This window comes from Tetrao urogallus (assembly GCF_951394365.1).
Source record: "Tetrao urogallus genome assembly, chromosome: 1".
Taxonomy (NCBI): domain Eukaryota; kingdom Metazoa; phylum Chordata; class Aves; order Galliformes; family Phasianidae; genus Tetrao; species Tetrao urogallus.
Genome location: NC_136813.1, coordinates 187,286,691 through 187,309,365, shown reverse-complemented (window position 1 = coordinate 187,309,365; position 22,675 = coordinate 187,286,691). Strand labels below are relative to the sequence as shown.

Below are 22,675 nucleotides of genomic sequence, written 5' to 3'. Positions count from 1 at the left end.
TGCTCTCGTCATCATCACACAGACATTGGGACACTTGGGAATGCTGAAGATGAGGTCTTGACAAATAATTAAGCATCCTAATTAATCTGCTCAAACCTTGAGACTTGTAGAGAGCTCTGCATGTGCTGATAATACACTTTTACTTTCTGAATGTGTCTGTATGTTGTTCGATGAGAAGTCTGTGCATGGCATTTCCCAGCTTCCTCTTGCTCTTAAAACAATTGTCTATAATTGCTGTAATTAATATTCTGCCCCTGAGGTTGTACTGTTGTCTCTTTAGAGTTTGCACAAGTTAAATGTATCTTTTGGAAATTGTTTTTTAAGTAGCAAACCCAGAGAGGCATTGCTCTAAGTAGTTAATTAGATGTGTGTTTATAGAGATGATTTTTGTCTTTAAAGACAGAATTTTGACAAACCTGGTCCTGGAGGCTTGGTGGGAATGATCCATGCCCTCCAGCCACCTGCTGTGCTGTATGAAATCTGGTTTCCTTTCAAAGTGAGGTTTATGTCATTGCACAATCTGCCTGTTCCCATCCCTGGGGAGGAGAAGTGTGAGAGCAGGCTCACCCCTTAGGAGACACAGAAAATCCACATGGCAGATCACCAAATGCAGTCACTTTTCAGAAACTCTGTGTTTATGTAACTGTGTTCAGAGTGAGAAGAAAGCAGCACTATGGAGACTGAGGCAGTTCTTTGTAGTGACGATTTCAAGGATTTATTAGTCCGTATCATGAGGGCGTAAAGAATTCATGAATATAGTGGGAGCGTTTGGATGGAAAGCATGCAGCACTTAGTAATACTGCAGGGAAATTAGGGCGTCCAGACCTGGTGTGACATTGGAGTGGGAAGATTCATGGGGCTGTTGCATGTCTGTTCTATGTGTGCTCCAGCTTCTGTCTGCATGGTGATAAATCCCTCCAACCCACACTCTGCCTCCATCCCCCTGCGCCCAGTTTGCTGCTGTTGTGAGACTTCAACCTCCAGGCAACCATCTCCATTCATCTGACCTAGAGGCTCTAAGCTTCTACTGCCCCAAATACTTAACCATTGAGCATTTTCTGGGCTGCAAAGTGCTTGTGACTATTTACTTCAGTCAAGATCGTATTTTGTCATGATGAATAGAAGCACTGACAATTAGTGTCTAACTAAAAATAACTTTCTTTTTTGCAGACACTTTCTAAAAAAAGACTATTTCATCTTTTATTTGTTTTACGTTTTTCCAGGATCAAGCATGAGAATATAGTTGCTCTGGAAGACATCTATGAGAGCCCAAACCATTTATACTTGGTCATGCAATTGTAAGTACTGAACCTAACTAAATTTCTGTGTCAAAATTGCCAACTCTTCTTGTTCTAGTCTTGATTTCTAACTCAATAGATGGAATAACTGAGAGGTACTTGTCTTGCGCCCAAAATCTTTGGCTGGTGGTTAAAACGAAACTTCAGATGTAGTGGGCTGGATTGTTATGAAATTGGAAGCTGAAGTCTTTTGTCAATGGTCTTCAAAATCAACCAAAGTTAACAGGGGATTTCCTGTTAAGGGGACTAGAAATGACTCTGAATACACAGAATCGCCATCCATGTAGTTCTCCATCACCCAACAGACCTGGTCTGCAGTGAGAGAGAATGGATAGGTGGTGGATTTGCAAGAAAGCATCTTGCTTGTCTCAGAAGCAGGACCATCTCACTGCACCATTCCTTCACATGTGTCTCCCACCAGAACCACTCTTCTTCCTTTTTCCTACCTACTCTGAGCTTAAGAAGATCAGAATCCCATCAGATATGTGATGTGTTGTATCTGACTTGGCCCTCTTGCCACATCCACCTAGCAAGGAGGAAGTGATGATCATAGTGCTTTGTTTTTCTTTCTTTTTTTTCTCTTTTTTCCTCTTTTCTTTCTGAAATCAATTAAAAAAAAACCATGACATGAAGTTTAAATTTCTTATTGTCTCTGGTCCTTATGAGATTACCTAAAACATGAGCAGTGCAGACAGATGGGGCAGAGGGATAAAGTGATACTGTGAAAAGACAGATGTGCCATAGGGAGCTTGGAGCATCTGACAGAGGTAGATCTGGGTTTAAATATCTGACAGGAAACCACTGGGGACCATGCTGGGCCCTGGTCTGTTGGTAATATCCAGGGAAGCAGATATCATTAGTAGCTGTCCTGCTGGTTGTGTGGGAAGAATAGTGCCTTGTACATTTTTAGTTTGTGTTTGTAGTCCTACATTTCTGCCCAAAATGCTGTAAAATGATTTCACAGGCACCTCAGCATCATACGAATTTCAACATACCATCTGGATTGTGGGAAGTACCAGTTTCATTACCAGTTGATTTACAAATCCTTATTTTTGTTTAATCTCTGTTGAGAAGAAAAGTCAGTATTGCTCCTGTTTATTGCTGCCTAGTTTATTGTGAGGTAACTGTCACTTTTCCAGGTTTCTTGTGTCCATATAATTGGCTTATCTAAAATGTAGGGCTGTAATCATAGGTGAGACTGAATATGTTAGTACAGACAGAATCATAGAATCGTTAGCATTGAAAAATACCACTAAGATCATCTTAGTGAGCCAACTGTCAACCTATTGTGGAACGGAGAGGAGAGGAGAGGAGAGGAGAGGAGAGGAGAGGAGAGGAGAGGAGAGGAGAGGAGAGGAGAGGAGAGGAGAGGAGAGGAGAGGAGAGGAGAGGAGAGGAGAGGAGAGGAGAGGAGAGGAGAGGAGAGGAGAGGAGAGGAGAGGAGAGGAGAGGAGAGGAGAGGAGAGGAGAGGAGAGGAGAGGAGAGGAGAGGAGAGGAGAGGAGAGGAGAGGAGAGGAGAGGAGAGGAGAGGAGAGGAGAGGAGAGGAGAGGAGAGGAGAGGAGAGGAGAGGAGAGGAGAGGAGAGGAGAGGAGAGAGTTGGAAGGGACCTTCAAAGATCATCTAGTTCAACTGCTGGACCACTTCAGGGCAGCATTGCTCCATCCCAGGGGCAGCACCCAGCATTTTCCTTTGTTGAAATTCTACTTGCTTGCAATTCAACACTTAACTAGGAAATTATTCTTTTTATCATAGCTGCATTTGTATACTGAGCCAATTGATTTCCCAAAGATCAAGAACTTAGCTGTTATAAATGGACCAAAGCCCACAGTGGTGGAATGTCTGGCTGAAGGCAGAAGCTGGAACCCCATCTGGAATGCTCGGGGCTGTGGGCCTGAGCCTTTCTCAGCCAGAATGAGGAATCCTTCAAAACCATAGGATCATTTTATTTGAATTTGGATACATACTTGAGTGTGATCTAGAAACAGCAGTGCAAACTCCCACTCATGCAGAAAGCCTGTGTGACAAAACTCGTGCATGTCCTGCACTCAGTCAGCCTCAGCAACGGAGTAAAACACATTAGATTATCTTATTAAAGACTGTTCATCTTGTGCTAAGCTGTGGTTCTCAGCTCTCCTCACTGCTGGAAATCAAAATAATGCTGTGCTGCATTGAAATCTGCACAGGGTGTCTTCTGGGAATTATCTGCTCTTTTGCAAAAGGGTCGTGCTATGACAAAGTGAAGAGGACAGCATGCATATCCTCATCACTGTGCACATTGCATCTGTGCTGCCTTTTTGTTCTGAGTTCTCAAGAGTTGAGATTCAAGGCTGCATCTCCACAAAGTTCAGAAGACTTAAAATCAATTCTGCATGCTTCCTTTCTTGGTTTCTGTCTGGGAGAACGCATGCACAGATAATCTTTTTTCCAGGATAACATCAACTTATTGATACAGTACCTCTGAAGCATTGCATGGCATGAGGTATCTATTTGTTTAATCTCTTCCCTGTTTAATATTATTAGATTCCTTATGTGCATTTAAAATTTGAGTTTAGTATGAATTTAGAAGTGATTGTGATCAAGCGGGTTCCCAAAAGCCACATTTAGATAAATAGAAAAGAGGGTAATAGTAGCACCCCTCAAAGAGCAGTACCGTGGGCACGGCAGATCTCACATCCGGATGCCCTTCTCCTGATTCATTGCTTTCTAAGTGAGCACTTACTCATGATTGCCATGAGAGATTTTTTGTTGCATGGGCAGCATTTTCATCGCCAGCCTTCAAAGCACTCCTTGCAGGTTTGTGGAAAATCCACATCACAGCCCCTGAGCAGCCCATACCTCACTGTGGGAGAAAGTTTTTGGAATCACTCCATACCCCTGTTCATGTCCCATTGTGGTCACCCTTTGGTACATCTGCTATTGAAAGCTAGGCTTGTTAACTGGTTATCCTGAAGGATAGATATTGCACCTCATTTACTCTGTCAAAGACATGAGCAGGCACACGTGGCAGCATCTGTACTGGAGCTTGTAGAAAAGGAGGTGAAGAGGTGGCTGGCTGTGTCTACTTGACACTTAATTTATTCCTGCAAGTCCCTCTGGGAGCATTTCCCAGGGTTATGTAGCTGTTGGTGAATGTCCTGTGTGTTTCCTGGTATGTTCTTGTGGAAATCTGATCTCCAGCTTTTGTTTCAGCCTCTTATTTTTATATACAGTGTACGTGAGACATCATAAAACCATTCAATCTGTCACAGCCCTGTTACTGCAACGTAGTCCAGAGTTGGAGATATCTGAATCTGACAGCTCAGAGTTTCATGTGCAGTCTCAAAGCATTACCCTATTCCTTAGAAATGTCTGGCCCATGATTTCTTCATTTATTTTCCCAAAGTACAGGATATTCCAACCCAAGAATGAAGACAAACACCAAAATATGTGAAGAAGTTTCATTCTTTTTGGGTGAGATTTCCCCAGAGAAGACAGGGGAAAATAATTTCATAAAGGAAAGTTTTTTTGAAGTGTATCTTGGAATGATAGTATGAATGATAGTGAACATCATTAATGAGCAATTATAGGTTGCTATTGGGGCTGCATGGTAAGAATTACCCTATCTAAGTCATCTGCCTCACCTTATCTTGCCAGTGCAGGGAAATATGCTGTTGTAGTTTGTATTGTCAGATACTAATATTTCACTGGCATAAAAGGCCTCTTTGGATATTGATGATTCATTCTCTGTGTGCCAGAAAGTCATGCGTAAAAATGGATTTACATAAACACGTATTTTCCATCTAAGTGTTGTGGGACTGCTTGGATACGGCTTTTCAGAAGGCACTGCCTGTGCAGGTCAGAGCGGATCCCCAAAGCTCATCACTGACTTCATCTCCATAGTTTGTCTACACCAGACCACAAAGCGGCGAAGTTTGATCTCCCACAGACCCGCATGCACCCTCCATTAGCCACAGACTATGCACGAGTCCTCTGCACCTCTCTGGACATGTGTTTCTCACTGCTGCTGCCATTGACTCTCCACAAGGATATGGGGCCATGTTAAAAGTCAATGACCGTGTTCATTTCCATATTCTCCCCTATTCATCCATGTAAGAACTGCATATTTTTGGTATCTCAAATCTTCTGACAAAAGTCAGTATCCTTATGGGTCCCCTCCAACTCAGGATATTCTATAATTCTCAGTATACCCAATGGTCGGAAGTTTCTAGAGGATGACAAACTGGGATTGACAGACAGTGACCACATGTGCCTCACTTCTTATGGAAAAGAGGATGGAAATAGGTCTAACAGGCACCTCCAAAGCTTATGAAATTCATCCAGCCTGTTCTTAAAGGTCTCCAGACGCATGTTCCCCAGGGAATCCACACCGCTGCTGGACAGCCTTATGGATATGGAGCATTTCCTAATAAAATTATGTCTTTCAGGTTGCAATTTAAACTGAGGCTGGAAGTCTTATTTCTCTAACTCCTAATGCAGGTAATGAGTCTCTAAAGGTGACACCAGCAGGCCCATTACATTAGCATTACCATGGCTAGGTAATGGTTAAAACTAAACACCCACCTTGACCAAATCCAGAGAAATTTCTGTTGATGCCAGGGCATCAGGGCATGCTCCCATGAAGCTCTGCAGTGCTGGAACTAACTTCTGAGGTGTTTCAGAAGGACACAAGTGTTTCTAGCAGAACTAAACCTTGGAGCTGAGAAGAAAGGGAGGCAGGAATACGGTCTAGTTGAGATCTTTGTCTTCAAGATCCAGTGACTGAAAGCCTAACAAGTGGCCTCTTCGGTGGCTGTGATACATGATAGTAGTTCTCTGTAGGAGGGCTGTTTAACCTAGATCCTGTCAGCCTGTGTTCCTGATGGGCCAAGGAAGCCAGAGCATTTCCCCCAGATGAGGTCTTTTTGAGGCCATGAGGTCCCTGCTTAGAGAAAGTTTTATAGAGAGCAGACCCTGCAGCAGACCCTGGAATACTTCTCCTGAAATGCCCCAAACAGCACAAACTGAACCTAATAACCTCACTTCAAGGGTTTTCCAGCTTGGCATCTCAAGTCTGCCAAATAATTCAAATGACTTCTAGCACAGACAAGCCAAGATGACAGAGATCCTTCCTTCCTGGTGTAAGTCAAGCACCAGAGTATTTTGCAGGCTCAGAGTTTCAGTGCATCATTTCTGCTGTTAATCAACTCTCCCCTGCCACACATAAGCATGTTGTAACCCTGCGAGGGCCTGGGAGTCAGCTTGGGCAGGCATGCACCTACCTGCAATAAAGTCTACATAAGTTTTTATTGTTACTGAAACCCACACCACCCATGATTTTGCCTCTCACCTGTATGCTTTGCAAATAAGCAAGTGGAGTGGTAAACTGGGATTAAATGCTGAATTGCTTTTGTTTGTTTTTTTTTTTGTAAGCTCAATGCTTACGCACACTCCAAGACGAGTGGAGCATGGACAGGCTTTGCAAGTGACATTTCAATGAAAATATTCAGCTTCCAAGAAAAACAAGAGACAATTGAGGGAAGTGCCTTGTTTGCCAGGTTCCTTAAGGAGTCTAGCAAGGACACACGGTGTTACAAAAGAGCAATTCACATGCCGAAGCCACTATCACATTGGGATGCTAATTAAAGAAAAACATAGATCTGCTGCACTGAATTCCTTGGATGGGATTTATTTCTATACTTGTTTTTTTTGCCTGTAAAACATTATATGTAAGGCAGAATGAAATATCCTTTCACTCACAATGGATTTATATGATCTAGAAAAGCCATTTGGGTTCTTTAGCTGCAGAAAATTCTTGTCCAAGCAGCTAAGAGAAGCCCTTCACATCACTGTTTTCCATGCATGGTATGTTATCATTATCAGTAATGGTAGTAAGGGGAACAGGAAAAACAATTCTAGCAAAGGAGAACCCTGGAGTTGATGACCATTGGCCAAGGGGTTTGGTTGGTCTGTGGTACAGTATGGGAGATCAGCTGTGCACCCATAAACTCTGCTCTTTGTATCCTAAAGTCCCGACTTGTATGAGGCAAATTAGTGCCTGACACCCATTGAAAACACACTCAGTCTGTGTCAGGAGGATTGAACACGTGCTGCTGATACCACATCATGATGCATGAGAGTGAGATGGTAAATTTACGTGGCAGTTGGCTCATAGGTTTTACTGGTTAGAACACTTGCTAACCCTTGCTCTCAGTTTCTGATCAAGTAAATATTCACAAATTTTACTTTTTTAATATATATCTTTGAGCAAATGTTGCCTATGAACTACATAACGAAGAAGGCTGTTGCACATCTGAGCATGCCAGGAAGAAGACTGTGAGTGCCAAGGGAGCTTTGCTTGGGTTTTGACACAGATAAGCAGAGATTTAGGGGCCCTATTTGGGCAAAACTTTATTTTGTCGTTGCTTGTGGGGTCACATCACTGATGTGGGCAGAACAGCCTTCAGGAGTCTGCAGTGGAAGAAGAAATGGGACTAGCTATGTCCTGTGATTGAAAAAAGCCTTTTGGTGTTTCCATGGACAAGAGCTTTGTGAACAGGAGGTAGAGTGAAATACAAGGAGCAGCTCTCCAGGGGTGGATTCAGCTGGGCAAAGTTTATAATGAAATGGGACAGCAACAACAGGGTTAAGTGTGTATAACACGATTGGGTGCATGAAGCACGATTCTGGGAGAAGTGCTCAGAAAAATGAATCCTGGGCTAATCACAGCCTTTGATGTGGGCAAATTGTAGGTGTGTGCCAAACTGCAGAGCTGGGATTTTAGATTTTGAAATCACACTCACTATTTGGGCATGTACGGGCTTGCAGTGTTTGGGAACGGTTTTAAAGGGGAGATTTAGATTACATAGTAGGTGGAGATTGTTTACTCAGAGTGTTCTGAGGCACTGGCACAGCTGCCAGAGAAGCTGTGGGTGTCCCATCCCTGGAGGTGCTCAAGGCCAGGTTAGATGGGCCCTGGGCAGCCGGAGCTGGTGGGGGCAACCAACGCATGGCAGCGGGTTCAAACTGGATGGTCTTTAAGGTACCTTCCAACACAAGTTCTATAATTGTATGATTGCATGATTTTATGAGTTTGTGTACAACACAGCTTTCATTTTCAGCCTATTTCTAAGACTTGATACAGTCATGACATGGTCTGTCAGTACAGCTCCAAACAGGTGTATTTAAAAGATTTCTGTCCTCACTGAAATCTTCAAAGGTGTATTGACTGAACAACACAGATCACCCCATTGAAAAGCAAAAGGAATTACTCACAGTGTACTTCAGTACTTTCACACAACAGCTTCACAAGCTGCTGACCCCTAGCATCATGCCCCTGGGACCTGGGTTGCAACTATTAATCCAGCATCAACTGCACATCTTTTTCTTTGGAGATTATTACATCAGTTGAGTTATAAGTGTTGGACCTGAAGGAGTATCTTTCCTTTTCCAGTGGCTGAGAGCAAAGATTAATATTGGGCAGAGATCAGGAAATGAGCAGATTTGATGGTAACGGACTGACAGACCACACAGTCATCTCCAAGATAATTTCTAGACCCCTGCAATTGTGTGGACTGTGTATGATCCCAAAAGCACAGTATGCACTCACTGTATGGTCCTATCTGCCTTTAACTTAGATTTTTCTTCTGCTTTTTTTTTTTGTGGTCCTGGCAGGACTTTTTAGCTTCTGCTTTCCGTCCTCTCCAAGTATAGCAACTCTGGAATGGCACTGAACAGCAACTATATTCCTTCCTTTCACTGATTTATGTCTGAGGACTTCAGCCTGGTTAGGAGCAGGACTTTTTGCAATCCCTGCGCATCAATGCAGCCTTCCTACAGAGAGACGAAAATGTGAGAATCTTCTTTGTTTTGGGACTACAAGGATTTCTCATGATGATTTCCAAAGCTATTTACAGACAGTCACCTTCAAGAGGTGTAGATGAATGCCAGTGTCCTTGCTCCTAAACTTGCACTTGTTATTCTTAGCTTAGTTTGAAGGATCCCACTATGGACTCTGACACATTAGCAACGTGACAATGATTTTATTTTGAATCAAAGCACTGTGCTACTTTTTATGGGGAGTACTCTGCAGCCTTGAGAATGAAGAGATAATGGAGAAGTATTTCCTTGAATAGACACCTTTATAATGTAGTTTGCTTTTACAGAAATGTGAGTGGTTCCAAAGAAAATGTCTTTTTTTTTTTTTTAAGTGATCTATTGTTGTGAAGCTGCTATTGTCAATAAAGAGTAGGTTTGTCCAAACTTCCCAATAAACCTTGTTCTAAACCATTATTCCTGAGAGATGCGGGAAGACTTGGAGGACTCATAAATCAGACAGACATACGTGACTGTTTTTTGGTGAAGAAATGAAGAAGTCTTCTCTGAGGGTTTTCATTCTGGGCCATTCCTCCTCCTTGCTGCAAACACGTTGCTGAAAGAGGGGTATGAGCCCTGCATGCAGCAGAAGGCTTGTCTGGGTTCATGTCCAGTCTCCAGCAAGGGCCGGCACCAAATCTTTAAGGCAAAATATGCAAGTTGATTTTTTTTTTACAACAATAGTGAACTGTTGGCAGCATCAACACAGGTCTCTTCCATAAGCACATCCCCAGCAGCTCCCTTCTTGATTGCCTCTGCCTCTGTTGTATAACTCGACCTGGTGTAGGTGGTTCATGGAGCAGTAACATTTATCTGCCAGCAATCCTGTGCAATACCACTGCTTCCCTGGGAGCAGCAGTGGGGCCTTTCTTTTCTTTCTTTCAGTGGGGCAGGCAGGTGGTAATTTAGATTCCTTTCCTTTCATGCCTTGCCCGTGTGTTACATCGCTGGTTGCTTGATGTTTGCGTAGTTACTGAATTGCTCTTGCACATTTCGTTCTGCATTTCTCAGTACCTGGTAATTTACGCTGTGGTGCACTTACTGCATGCACTAAAATCTGTTAAATAGCTGGCTTTGGGAGAAAAGGGCTTTGGAGCAAGGTAGATAATAAATGTTAAATCCATATATACCCCAACATGAGTATTCATTATGAGATGTTAGGATCCCTTTTTGACACCACATGGAGGCATTCTGACTGAATGGTTGCACGCCTTCAAACTGAAAAGGGCTTTCATAACAGCGTGGAAAGCTTTGAAGGGAAATAATGTGGTACGGGAGCAAGATGCAAAATGAATATCGATGCTCACAAGTCTCATGGTGATACTGTTACTAAAAGTTGTTTTTTCCTCTGTGTTATCTTTTGGAGGAATGTCAGTGTGCATCAAAAGACATCTGATAGATTTGTGGCCCCCCAAAATGCCTAATTTTACAACACATTCATATCCCATCTTCAGATTCTCTTCACAGTAGTATTGTCAGGTAGGTTATTCTGTTCCAAGGCCTGTAAGTGATTCAGTGTTGTGCTGTCTTGCAGTTCTATTCCTCTTGACTTATCAAGAGGCAAGTTAGTGATGGAGCATTTTTGTCACGTACAGAAGTATTCTATATTCACACTGAAAGAGAAAATCTCTTGTTTTACACCTTATTTGGAACCTGCCCCCAGAACTCTGTGTAGCACATCTTTTCAAGGCCAGGGAGATCAGACAAGGAGAAATGGTTTCAAACTAAAAGAGAGGGAATTTAAATTGGATATAAGGAAACATTTGTTTATGATAAGGCAGTTGCTCAGAGTAGTGGTGGATGCCCCATCCCTGGAGACACTCAAAGTCAGGCTGGATGGGGCTCTGAGCACCTAATCTAGCTGTGGGTGTCCCTGTTCATTGCAGGGAAGTTGGACTAGATGGCCTTTAAGGGTCCCCTCCAACTCATACAACTCTATGATTCTATGACTCATACAGTTTTCTGTGGCCAGGCTGGGGTCAGGACTGTAAACAAGGTTATGTAAAAATGCAGAATTTTTAATGGAAATACTGGTTCCTAACTAAAATCCTGTTTTGACTTTCTTTGTAGTGCTGTGGTTACCTCTTGCAGAAATTGTTTTCAAAGAACTGAAGAAGTTCTTGCCATAGTTTTCTGCTTTCAGCATTCCCCAGTGGAAAATTACTCAATGGAAAAACCAAATCTGTAATTTTTTTTCCCCTGAATTAGTGGTTAAGTCTGCTATAGCCAAACTTTTACTTTTTAAAATGCTACAGCCAATGAAGCCTTACTTTGATGCATTTATTGAACATCTGCTCATTTTATTCTGATTCATGCCATATGGTTATGTCTTAGCCTGTAAAGGTTGTTTTTCTGTTTAGCTTTAGCTATTTTTTTTTTTAGCCTTTTAGCTTTAGCTTTTCTGTTTAGTTTTAGAGGAAAACTCTGTTCAGAGACCCAGACCTTTGTGTCTTCGTTTTCCTTCTTCTCTTAAACAAAGTCTTCTTCTAGATCTGAGTGACCCAAGCCTAGCTGTAAAAGGATTTCTGTACTGGATTGCTGAAAATGCATTGGAGGACATGGGTGTTTATTCTATTTCATTGTCCTTAGTTAGAAGCAAACAGAACTCTGTGGTTCTATTTTTTTAATCCCCAATTGATAATACTCCAAGGAGTGCTGCCATCCCTGGATTAGGGTTAGTGCAGCCCTTAAATGTCCATGGAAAGAACATAACTCTTCCAAAAATGTGTTGTGATGAATAAGAAGTCAGAAACCCATCCTGAAAGCTACTGAAAGAGAGTTGAAATGTTAAGACCTACTTAAGGAGTGAGACGCTGGCACAGATTGCCCAGAGAAGTTGTGGACACCCCATTCCTGGAGGTGTTGAATTGTGCTCTGGGCATCCTGAGCTAACAGGTGGCAACCAGCCCACAGCGGAGAGATTAAAACTCAATGATCTTTAAGGTCTCTTCCAATGTAAGTCATTCTACGATTCCGTGATTAAGCATACAAAGAGCATTACCAAGAACTGTGGTTTAAGTTCTTACCTTAAATGTCAGCTAACAAAATAAAAATGATCCAAATATTCATTTCTACCTTAGGTTTTCTGCCATTAAGATTCTGCTGTGAGACTCCTACATCTCCAGAAAAAGGGGATTTTATTTAGGAAAACAGAGAGCCAAGCACCAGTTCTGCTGTCATGGTGAAGCTCCTTGTCATGTTGGGATTGGCATTCAGTCTTATGGGTTGTGGTCACCCCATTGCTGGATGCTTCCCAGTGCCTCCAACCAGGAGAAATGCAAACATAACTTAGGGATAACAAGAACAGAGGAGAGGAAAATGACCTCATTCTGATCTTCCACCATTGTTATCTGCAGCAATATTTGTCTCATCCCAGCCCAGGGTCTCTTTGACTCACGTCGGGTTCCATGCTAGCACAGGGAAGTGCTATTCACAGGAAGTGCTGCTGACATTTTGCCTCTGAGGGCTAGAAACTCTCTGCCAGAAGCTTTTAAATGTGCTCTTTTCAGACAGTTTCACAGCTGGATGTGCTGTGTAAAGGGTCTGCTTCACCTTGGTGCTGTCTTGCCTTGTTTTGAAGGGTGGCAAGGGAAATGTAGGTGAGATTTCTGTCGCTGGAGATTAGGTCATCCTTCAGACTGTGCCAGATGAAGTGAAATATATCTGAAAAGGCTAATTTCCTGAGGAAAACTATTTTATCTTTCAGTCTTTTTGCCCTGGAGCTTTACGTGGTTGTCTGCATGTTCAAACATTTAATGCAAAAAGACAATTTATGGAACAGTACAAACAAAAAAGAAAGGAGAGGAGAAAAATAAAGAAAAATGATATTTAAAAAAAAATAAAGTGAAATAAGATAGCTAGCGTAGACAGTGTGGGTTTAGTTGAAGGTCTAGATCTGCCCTAAGTCTCCTTTTCTGTAGAGTGCTGTTAAATGTGATCAAGACAGTCATTTAGTAGGTTGCTGTTAACATCTTTAAGGACCACTGCAGTACCCAGTTGCAGAGGAGGCAACCTGTGGCTTGAGAGAGGAGGAGGAAAAAGAAAATGCTGGACCATGTGGTACAAGAAGTAGAAACAGACACAGTGGTAGACTGCTTGTGATGGATGCACTGGAAAGGCTGAGGGTGTTCTGCTAGAGAGATTGCAGTGTTCCTCTCTGAACTAAAAGATGCAGCAGTGCAGAGTGGGTAATGGACAGGTCTCTTTTATCTATGGAAAAATATTCTAGCTGTTTACCCACACCGTACAACAAGAACCAGAGGCTGCATGTCTCCAGAGGTCTTGTGAGCATGTTTTTGTGGTTAGAGCACTCAGGTCTGAAATTCCAGGCGCTTGTCTTACTCTGTCATTGATTCATGTTGTGTTCTCATGCCATTTTGCCTTCTAATTTCTTTGCCCACAGAAAGAGAACACTTTCCTAATTAATTCTGGGTAAGATTTATTTTTTCCCCTCAAGTCAGTGCTACTCTTACTATAGTAAGTTGTTAAAAGAAATAAGGGTGTGCAAACTGATCCCTGGCCTTTTCCACCAGAGGGGACTTGTGGGGCTGAATAAAAGTCAATGGGCTTCTTTGCTGGCATCTGTGATTATTTTGAAAAACACGTTCAATAATGCCTTAATCAACTCCATTTTTTCCCCCATAGGTATCAAATACAAGATCTGTATAACCTATATAGATCATAACCCAGGCTGCCTACAGTGAGTAGGTGTAAAAGTATGACCAGTGATGACTATCATGATTTCACAGATTTATTTTTCCTTACAGTGTAGCTATGTGGAAATCTAAAACAGCAGCAGTATGACATCCCAACATTAAAAAAGTCTGCTTAAAGAAAGCCAGGAAGTCACCTACTATGTGCAGAAGTGGATGCAGCCAAATACATCACATTGGTGATGGAGGGTAACAAAGACAGGCATCATTAAAAGCTTCAGTAAGGGAGAGCTATAAAAAAGCAATTTAAATCCAGGCTGGTTAAAGACTGAACAGCAGTATCCAGAATTTGAATATCCATTTCTTTATATTGCGCGTGGGTGGAAATGGTTATTGCAAATGAGGGGATGAAGGAGCAAGGACATGGTACAGTGGGCTGGCTCAAAGTGATGGATGCCTCAGGAAGGGTTACAATAACAAGATGACTAGTCTTTGACCCTACATCTGAAATGTTTATTGCACTCATAAATAAAAGTACCGAAAGAGATCTACCAGAAATGATCCTTGGGGGCATAAGAGCCTTAGACTTGATACATGCCTTCAAACCTACTGACCCTACAGGGCAAGTTAGCTGGTGAGAGGTTGTTGTTAAGGGTCTTCATCCCACTCTGGGGAAAAGATGAATGCAGAGCTGGATAACAGTAACCTTTTTTATTACATCTGCCCAGGTGCTCTCAGAAGTATGGCTGGGCACAGGGGAGCATCACTTCCTCTGCTCCCATCTGAGAAGTGAGAATAGCAGCCATTTCTGCTGTGTAGGAGGGCTGTCAGTATAAATATATTAAACTCTACAATGTCTTGAGATAATAATATCAGTTTCGGTACGCAAGTGCCTCCAACAAATCTTGTGTGCAAGTGCCAAGTGGCTGAAAACACAACTTTTGGCACAGTGAAACTGCTTAAAGGAAGTTTAGTTTGATTTCAAAGGGTTTCTTGGGATAATCATTCTGAGAAAAAAAAAGAAAAAAAAAAATGGAAACAATGTCATGAAAAAGCCATTAAAGAAGAAAAGCAAAGTGCTCAGATGATTTCTCCTGGTCTGGCTTCCAGATTTGAGAAGCACACACCAGTTCATCTGTTGAACTTTGTTGGTCTGGCAGTGGTACGACTGTTCATTATCCTGCAGCACAAATCACTGCTGGAAGGGCTTCTTCAGGACATAGCCCTTTGTAATCATAGAATCACAGAATAGTTTGGGTTGGATAGGACCTTAAAAATCATCTGGTTCCAGATGGATAGGGAGACCTTCCACTAGACTGTGTTGCCCAGGGCCCCAGTCAATCTGACCTACAATACCTACAGGGATGGGGCATCCGCAGGGATGGGGCATCCACTCTGGGCAGCCTGTGCCAGTGCCTCACCACTCTCTAAGTGATGAATTTCTTTGTTGTAACTAATCTAAATCTGCTCTCCTTTAATTCAGAGCCAGTACCCTTTGTCCTATCAGGGTGCACCTTGTTAAAGAGTATCTTCCCATCTTTTTTGCAAACCCCCTTTAAGTAATTGAGAGCTTTAAATATTTAAGAACTTTCTGGCTCTGACACAACTCAAATTTCAGCCTGTCTGTCTCACCACTGCCATGAACGTAGTTTTAGAAGCATCTTACAGCCCTTATGCAGCCAGACTCGTTTGTGCTGATGGGGTCTTTCCCAACTGCAGGACAAAGGAAGCAGAAAAAGGGAAAGGGAAACTATTATCAGCACCAGAATTGACCCTCAGTCACACATGCACCATGTCACATGGCTACTAGTGCAAAATTTCTTTCTTGCTGTTTGCTGTTGACATCCTCTTGGCAGTAAATTATTTTCATGCCTCCGGGCCCAAGCCCTGTTGAATTGCTATTTGCAAAGCAAAGGAAATGTGTACTGTTTTTTTCTTCTATTTAGACTTTGAATGTATAAAATAGTTTCTTTTCAATCTGAAAAGTGCCCTTTAGAATGTGAATATTAACATTGCTTTTGGAAAACATATTTTATTTCTAAGTAGTTACTTCTCATGTAATGGCCTATTTTAAAGAATGCAGCATTATTTATGTTTCTCAGAGAAATTCATAAAGTAAAAGGTGTCCTACTTTCCTTCATCTTGAATCCTCAATTGGTAGATAGCATCACACTGAGGAGCAGTTCTTTCTTGCTCAATAAACCTGTGAAGAAAAAATCCCAAAGCCATCCCCTTGCAAAATGCACTGGGCCAGACAGATGGAAAGCAGATGCAGTTGCTTGTAACATTTTACTTTTCACGATGTATTTAGAGTTTATTTTGAAAATTCAAATAGTTAATGAGTAATCAAAGTTTTAATAGACTCAAAGAATCAGCAGCTAAATTAGGCATAGTGAGACTTGTCCAAAGTTCTTTGGTTGGGTATTTTGTTTACCAATGCATTTGCATTCTGACTGTATGATGGATCTGCTTGTTCTTTATATCCCTCTGATATATATGACACAAGATTTATATGGTACAAGATTTCCCTCATAAGCTCCATGTCTTCATTACTCGTCCAGGCATCTGGGAGGTCTTTGCCTTGGCTCCTGCAGAGAGGCAGTGCCATGGTGTCAGCCATGAGGGCATTCCAACTCGCCTTCTGTAGATTAATTATCTGAAGGGCTGTTCTTGAAAGGTTGGACTCTTGCATTTGATTCACTCTCTGCAGTGAGCTGAAAATAGTTTGTATCTTTCACATAATCCTTAGCAACTTGAAAGCTGCCTTAAATCGAATTCTTCTTAATCTTTATCTAAAGAAAAGAAAAGAAAAAAAAAAAAAGCTTAATTCATTTATTCCTGCAGTTGCTAATATTAATTAACTGGAATTTTGATGGCTTTGTTTTCTTCAGCAGTTTTCTAAACATTTCACTTATCATTTCAATGAGTCCTTTACAAGTCTAAGCCATAGTGAATAGCCGTGTTTCTACAGTGCATATTATTAAGTCAAAACAATGTATGTAGAAGTGTATGTCCAAGAAGAAAGGCTCATTGCCACAGTCTCATTAATCATAGATTCAAAGAATCATACATTGTCAAGATTCGTAATACCCTGGGTATGATTTTGGCAAGGAAGCTGTTTATAGCCATGTCACAGGGTAAAAATAAATGAAAGCCATGTTGAGAATCGTAGAATTGTGAAATCATTAAGGTTGGGAAAGACCACTAGGATCATCTAGTCCAACCTTCAGCCCATTCCCACTGTGCCCACTAACCATGTCCCTCAGTGTTACATCTGCATGTTTCTTGAACATCTCCAGGGACAGTGACTCCGCCACCTCCCTGGGCAAGTCTTGGTGTAACTGCAAGTCAAACGTGCTGGTGTAGTTGCAGGATACAGGACAGATACTACAGACCCATCAGATCTAATAACTGTGGCTGAAACTGATATGGAGGACTGTGAATTCCAACTTTGGGTATTTTGAGGACTTTTTTTAGCTGCATTTGCTTTGTTTCACTTTAAATCTGCTCCTTCTCAAATGAGTTACAATTGGGAGAATTATGTAGCTGTGGTCAGAAAGATAGGTGAAAAACCTTGGTAGGTAAATTCAGTCTGATAGTAATTGCTGTGGTAGGAATATCTCTCAAGTGAGCAACACAAGTGGTCACACACACAGTGTGATGTAGAGGAGGGACCCTGTAAGTGCAAGATGTAAGATTTTGCCCTCAAAAATCAGGGAGTGGTTGTTTTGTAAGGCTGTTTTGTGACCATGATGATCCAGAACTTTCTACCTCTTTCAAGAAGTGTTGCAATTATATTTTGAAACCCTGTAGACTCAGTGATTTCTGGCCTGATCTGTCTCCTGAGTTCAGTTGCATTGAGCAAGGGCTTGCCCCTCCTATCAAAACAGCATTAAGCCATGGACTGATGAAAATTAACAACCATCAAATCAGCTGGGAGCATTAGATAATCTCATTCAATAAGGAATGTCCTCTTGCTTTTACTGTACAAACCAGATGCCTCAAAGGGATTTTCAAGGGCTGTATGGAGGAGTTTGAAGCAAGGCAGAAGAGAAACAGTACTAGTGGGATGCAAATGGGTGTGAGCAACACAGATCTGCTTTTCACCCCCCAGCTTTGTAGCTATCAGCTATCTTCCATGGGTCTTCCTCAGCTCTGTTCCTGAACCTCATGGAGTGCAGAAATGAAGTGCACCCATGCTCATATCCAGGGGTACAACAAGCTGCTGCTGTTGTCAACCAGAATTCTGCTAACTTTGATAGGACCCCTTCAATTGGTAACAGATTAAATTTAACCTCTGAGCAGAGCAGCAAGAATTTGAAGCAATTTTAGCATTGCATGGGACAGTGAAATGCTTGTGATAAGCTAAGGGATTACAAAAATTTGGCAAACAGGATTCTCAGATTTCATATCTAGATAAAATCTATACAAGCAGCAATCAACCTGATACACACAGTAAAGAATTCTGCATGGTCATTCAGGCTGAATTGGTTTGCTAAATAAAGAGGGTAAGGGACTCATTTTGGCCCTTGGGCCCAGAGGTAAGGACCAGCTTGCACCTGCTCAGCTTATGGCCAATCTGCTTTGCACCTCAGCTACAAGGATGTCACAGAGCATTGGCCCCTGGCTCCCTCTAGTTATCAGACTGTGCTGTGGTGGCCCTCACATTTGGTCATTACACCATTTGGCTTTTTTCAGTTCAGTGTCTCAAAGGATACGAAGAACTGTGGTTTAGTCCTCCATAATAGTGCTTTGATAGAGTGACATGGAGGATGTGAGTTGGACCAGTTTGGTTCCCTTCCAGCTTGGGAAGCTGGAAGGTGCTAGAGAGAGCTTTTGCTGCAGTGATCCAGAAGGGCGATAAGAGGGGATCCATGGACCTCAGGCATTCAGTGCTTCATAAAACCATAGAATCATAGAACAGCTTGGTTGGAAAGGACATTAAAGCCCATCCAGTTCCAAGCCCCTGACATGGGCTTGTGGCCACCCAGCAGGTCAGGCTGCCCAGGGCCCCATCTAATTGAGCCTTGAAACCCTCCAGGGATGGGGCATCTACAGCTTCTCTGGGAAACTTCTGTGTTTCCCTTCCCAACCAATGTCAGGTGTGGGGTGTTGAGGCTTGTCTTGTTGTCTCCCATCCCATACGCAGGCCTACTTGCTACCCTAGCACAGTAGAGGCCATAGCTGATCCCAAGTTAAGTGTAGCAGCTGGTGGGTAGGAGTCAGCGCTAAGGCAGCATCGTGTGCTTCCCTGGTGGTGTGAAGAGCTGCTTGGCACCGAGGGAGGAGAGGAGGGTGTATGTTGGGAGGAAGCTGTCACGGATCTGCCTCTCATTGCTGCTCACAGTCCTACACTGGCTGAGTCAGAGCTGGCGGGAAAGGCGAGACATGAGGTCTCTGGGGAAAGTCCACGCTCACATCAAAAAAAGGGTTTAATGGAGGAGAAAACCAGCAGGACCTTCCCTGCAATCTAAGAACCAAAAAGCCAAAGGACTGCCCGATGTTATAGAGTGGACAGGTATGAGGAAAACTATCCAGAGCCTTCCTTTGCAATCTGTATTCCCTGGTTAACTATGCACACTGGTTGCATATTAAAAGACCATCCTTCTATGGGGACTGTGTCTTTTGCACCACTGATCCCATATTACTGTGGTAGAGAATGATGGCTCCCATTCTGGAAGGCTCCTCAGGAGCAGGAGATAGTTGGTCTTGTGTAATGAATTCTGATTTTCAAGGTGAGCAGGCTTTGTGTGCACCCTTTGTGTTGGTTGCCACTAGTGGGTGGCAATCACCATCACGTGGGCTTTGATGGGCAAGTGTTGCTGGACTGTCTCAAACCTCTGGAAATCAAGAATTTGTCAACATCTGTGGTGTTCCAGTACTTGAAGGGAGCTCACAAGCAGGAGAGGAATCAATGGTTTACACAGTCTGTTAATGTTAGTTAATAGGATAAGGACGAATGGCTTTAAACTAAAAGAGGGGAGACTTAGGTTAGATGTTAGGAAAAAAAATGTTTACTCAGAGGATGGTGAGACACTGATACAGGCTGTCCAGAGAAGCTGTGGATGCCTTATCCTTGGAAGTGCTCAAGGCCAGGTTGGATGGGCCCTGGGCAGCCTGATCTGATGGGTGGAAACCCTGACTATAGCAGAAGGTTGGAGCTCAATGATTTTTAAGGTCCCTTCCAGCCTAAACTGAGTCTATGAAAAGTGCAAAGTAGTGAGATATTCACCACAGCATCCAGTGAGTTTCCCTTCCTCCTTTCTCGTGTGCTCTCACATCCTAGACTCAACAGCATTTACGTTGCCATACCAGCACACACAAATAACGTTCTGATCAAAAGCACTTTTGCTAAGTTCTCCTGGAGCTGCTTAAAATGTTTTATATTGTTCTTAGTTCAGATATGCAGAACTAAGCATGATGAGCTTTGAAATCAAGCTTATGTTGAGCAATAATCCAGAGAAGAATTAGCAAGGACTTCAAAGTCAAATTAGCCAAGATAACATGTCAAGCTATTGAATTTCAGTTTAACAGCATGCCAAAATATCTCAAGATGTCTCTTATGAGGTATTTCATTGTTACTTATAATTTCAGTAGTAGGAAAGTGAATAAAAATAAGACTGCCTCATACTGGTATTTTTTGATTCAGTCTGAAAAATTCAAGATGTTTGAAAAGGTGTTTATAATTGTACATTTAGACTTCTACAGGCATTTATTTTACTGTGCAGTTTGAAAGCGATTCAGTTAAGCAATTAAAGGCTAAAGGAAATTGTCACACACAAAAGACGATATTTGCATATGTTACTTACAGCATCCATTTCAAGCTGATTTCCAAGAGTGAAACAGAAGTTGTTCTGTTCCTTCCCCACATCTTTCCTAATAATTTTTGAAATATTCGCCAATTTGATGCGTATTTGATGGAGGAGTAGAGTTCTTGTGTATAAATAAATCCCATTGAGTCTTGTGAAGATATCTTCCTGGTAAAGAGAGCCTGTAAGTGCCTCCAAAAGAAGGAAATGCATATTCTTGTGAGTTTTGAAAGTAATAGTACGTGCCCCATAAACAGCTCAGCATTTCCCTGTGGCTGAAGCAGAGAGGTGTTTCCTTTTCTAAGTATAGAGTGGTTATTTTGAGGGCTTGACAGGGGAATGTGGAGTTTCATGCATCACCCACGATGTTTGAAAAAGCATTAGGATATTGAGACTATCTATGACAAGAAGTACAGAAATGATTTAAGAGGCTGGCAGAAATGCCAGGGAAGAGTTTAAAAGAGCTTGAGACTTTAGTTTGACCAAGCGATGATTAATAAGGGATATGTAAAGCATGGTATCTGATGAGAACAGACTGATAGAAGAGAGTAATCGGCTGCAGTTGGGAACATGGGGCAGACCATTTGAGATTACTCATTCTGGCTGCAGGTTTTAAAGATCAGTTCTGGAGATCTGCTAACTTGCTTCAGCAAGTACAGCTCTTTTTAAACCTCCCATTTTCTGGAGAAGGACATCAGGAGGCAGCCAGTATTGGATAAACTATGGTCTGAAAGGACATTTGGGTTCATCACTTATGTGTGCATGTGGAATATTGCTCAAAACCATTGAAGCCACTGTGAGCAAAATTTCCATATGCTGCACCCGGTGAGTTATGAATCAGGCTCTTGCTAAAGTGGGGAGAAAGATGGATCCATTTTTTTTCAGGAAAAAGCAAACACCGTCTGCAGAAACTTATGTTCAGCAAGAGATTCCAAAGAAAACCTTGGAGTTCATCTTTTCTGTGACATTCAATTATGGTAATTTTAACATATTCCTTTGGATTCTAAAAGAGAGTGGCATGTGGTCCATGAACAGCTCCATGTTTCTGTAGAAAAGAGAGGTTGTGTGACGTTGGTATGAGTGGTGGGGTTTCCACATATCCTTGGAAGGAGGAGGAGGAGATCCTCACATGGTTTATGCTGTAGCACTGGTGATTCCAACAGTGACTCACAGAAGAAGAGAAGAGTTTCAGAAGGGTCTCTTTTGGTACAAGACCCTAAGGAAGAGACACTTGCCTCAGGAACATACAACCTGAGGTTTCTGTGGTGTTTCTCGCTTTGGGACATACATCTCAGAGAAGGTAGTAATGCAGTGAATGCAAGGGAAGAATGAAAGACAAGGAAATTTTTATGATGAGTGCCAGGAAACTATTTATTAACATTTTAAAGCCATTAGAGGTAATGGCTTTAAGTTGCACCAGGGAGGTTCAGGTTGGATATTAGGAAACATTTCTTCTCAGAAGGAGTGGTGAGTTGTTGGCACAGGCTGCCCAGGGAGGTTGTGGAATCACTGTCCCTGGAGGAGTGCAAGAGCTGTGGAGATGTGGCACTGAGGGCTGTGGTTAGTGGCCATGGTGGGGATGGGTTGATGGTTGGACTGGATGATCTTAGTGGGCCTTCCCACTAATGATTCTGTAGTTTTATGGAACACTTTCCTAATAGTTGAAGTTACCCTCTGAATAAAGTGTGAACTGATCTGTCACTCAGAGCTGAACACAAGGAGAAGTTGGGAGCAATCCTGCTAATTCAGAGGAATCAGTCAAAAGATAGATGAACAAAATGATTCAGAAATCCATACTTCAGTCTTCTGCAGTTTGAAATTGCTTCTAGTGCCAAGAAAATCAGAACAGAAACTGGCAATACTGCAGAAGCATTGGGTATGGTCACGCTTGATCAGTGAAGAGCCTTTCAATGAATTCACTCCTAAACATTTGCAGAGTACATTCTGTATTTTAGTGAAGGAAAATGGGGCTCGGATTGATTCTTCTTTGAAGATTGAGAATTTCTGTGTGTTTATCTTCAGGTTTTGCCACATTTTATAAACGCTTTAGTTCTGTTTTCTTT

General features: G+C 42.2%; 1 protein-coding gene across 1 annotated transcript in view; it reads left to right on the top strand.

Annotated features, from left to right (window-relative positions):
• Positions 1 to 22,675, top strand: part of CAMK1D (calcium/calmodulin dependent protein kinase ID) — a gene marked incomplete at both ends in the record, with an annotated part of 221,070 nt that overhangs the window by 139,952 nt on the left and 58,443 nt on the right. Inside the window, one exon of the mRNA XM_079538119.1 lies at positions 1,224 to 1,298. Within this exon, the coding sequence (XP_079394245.1) occupies positions 1,224 to 1,298 (75 nt within the window). The remainder of the gene's footprint in view (positions 1 to 1,223; positions 1,299 to 22,675) is intronic.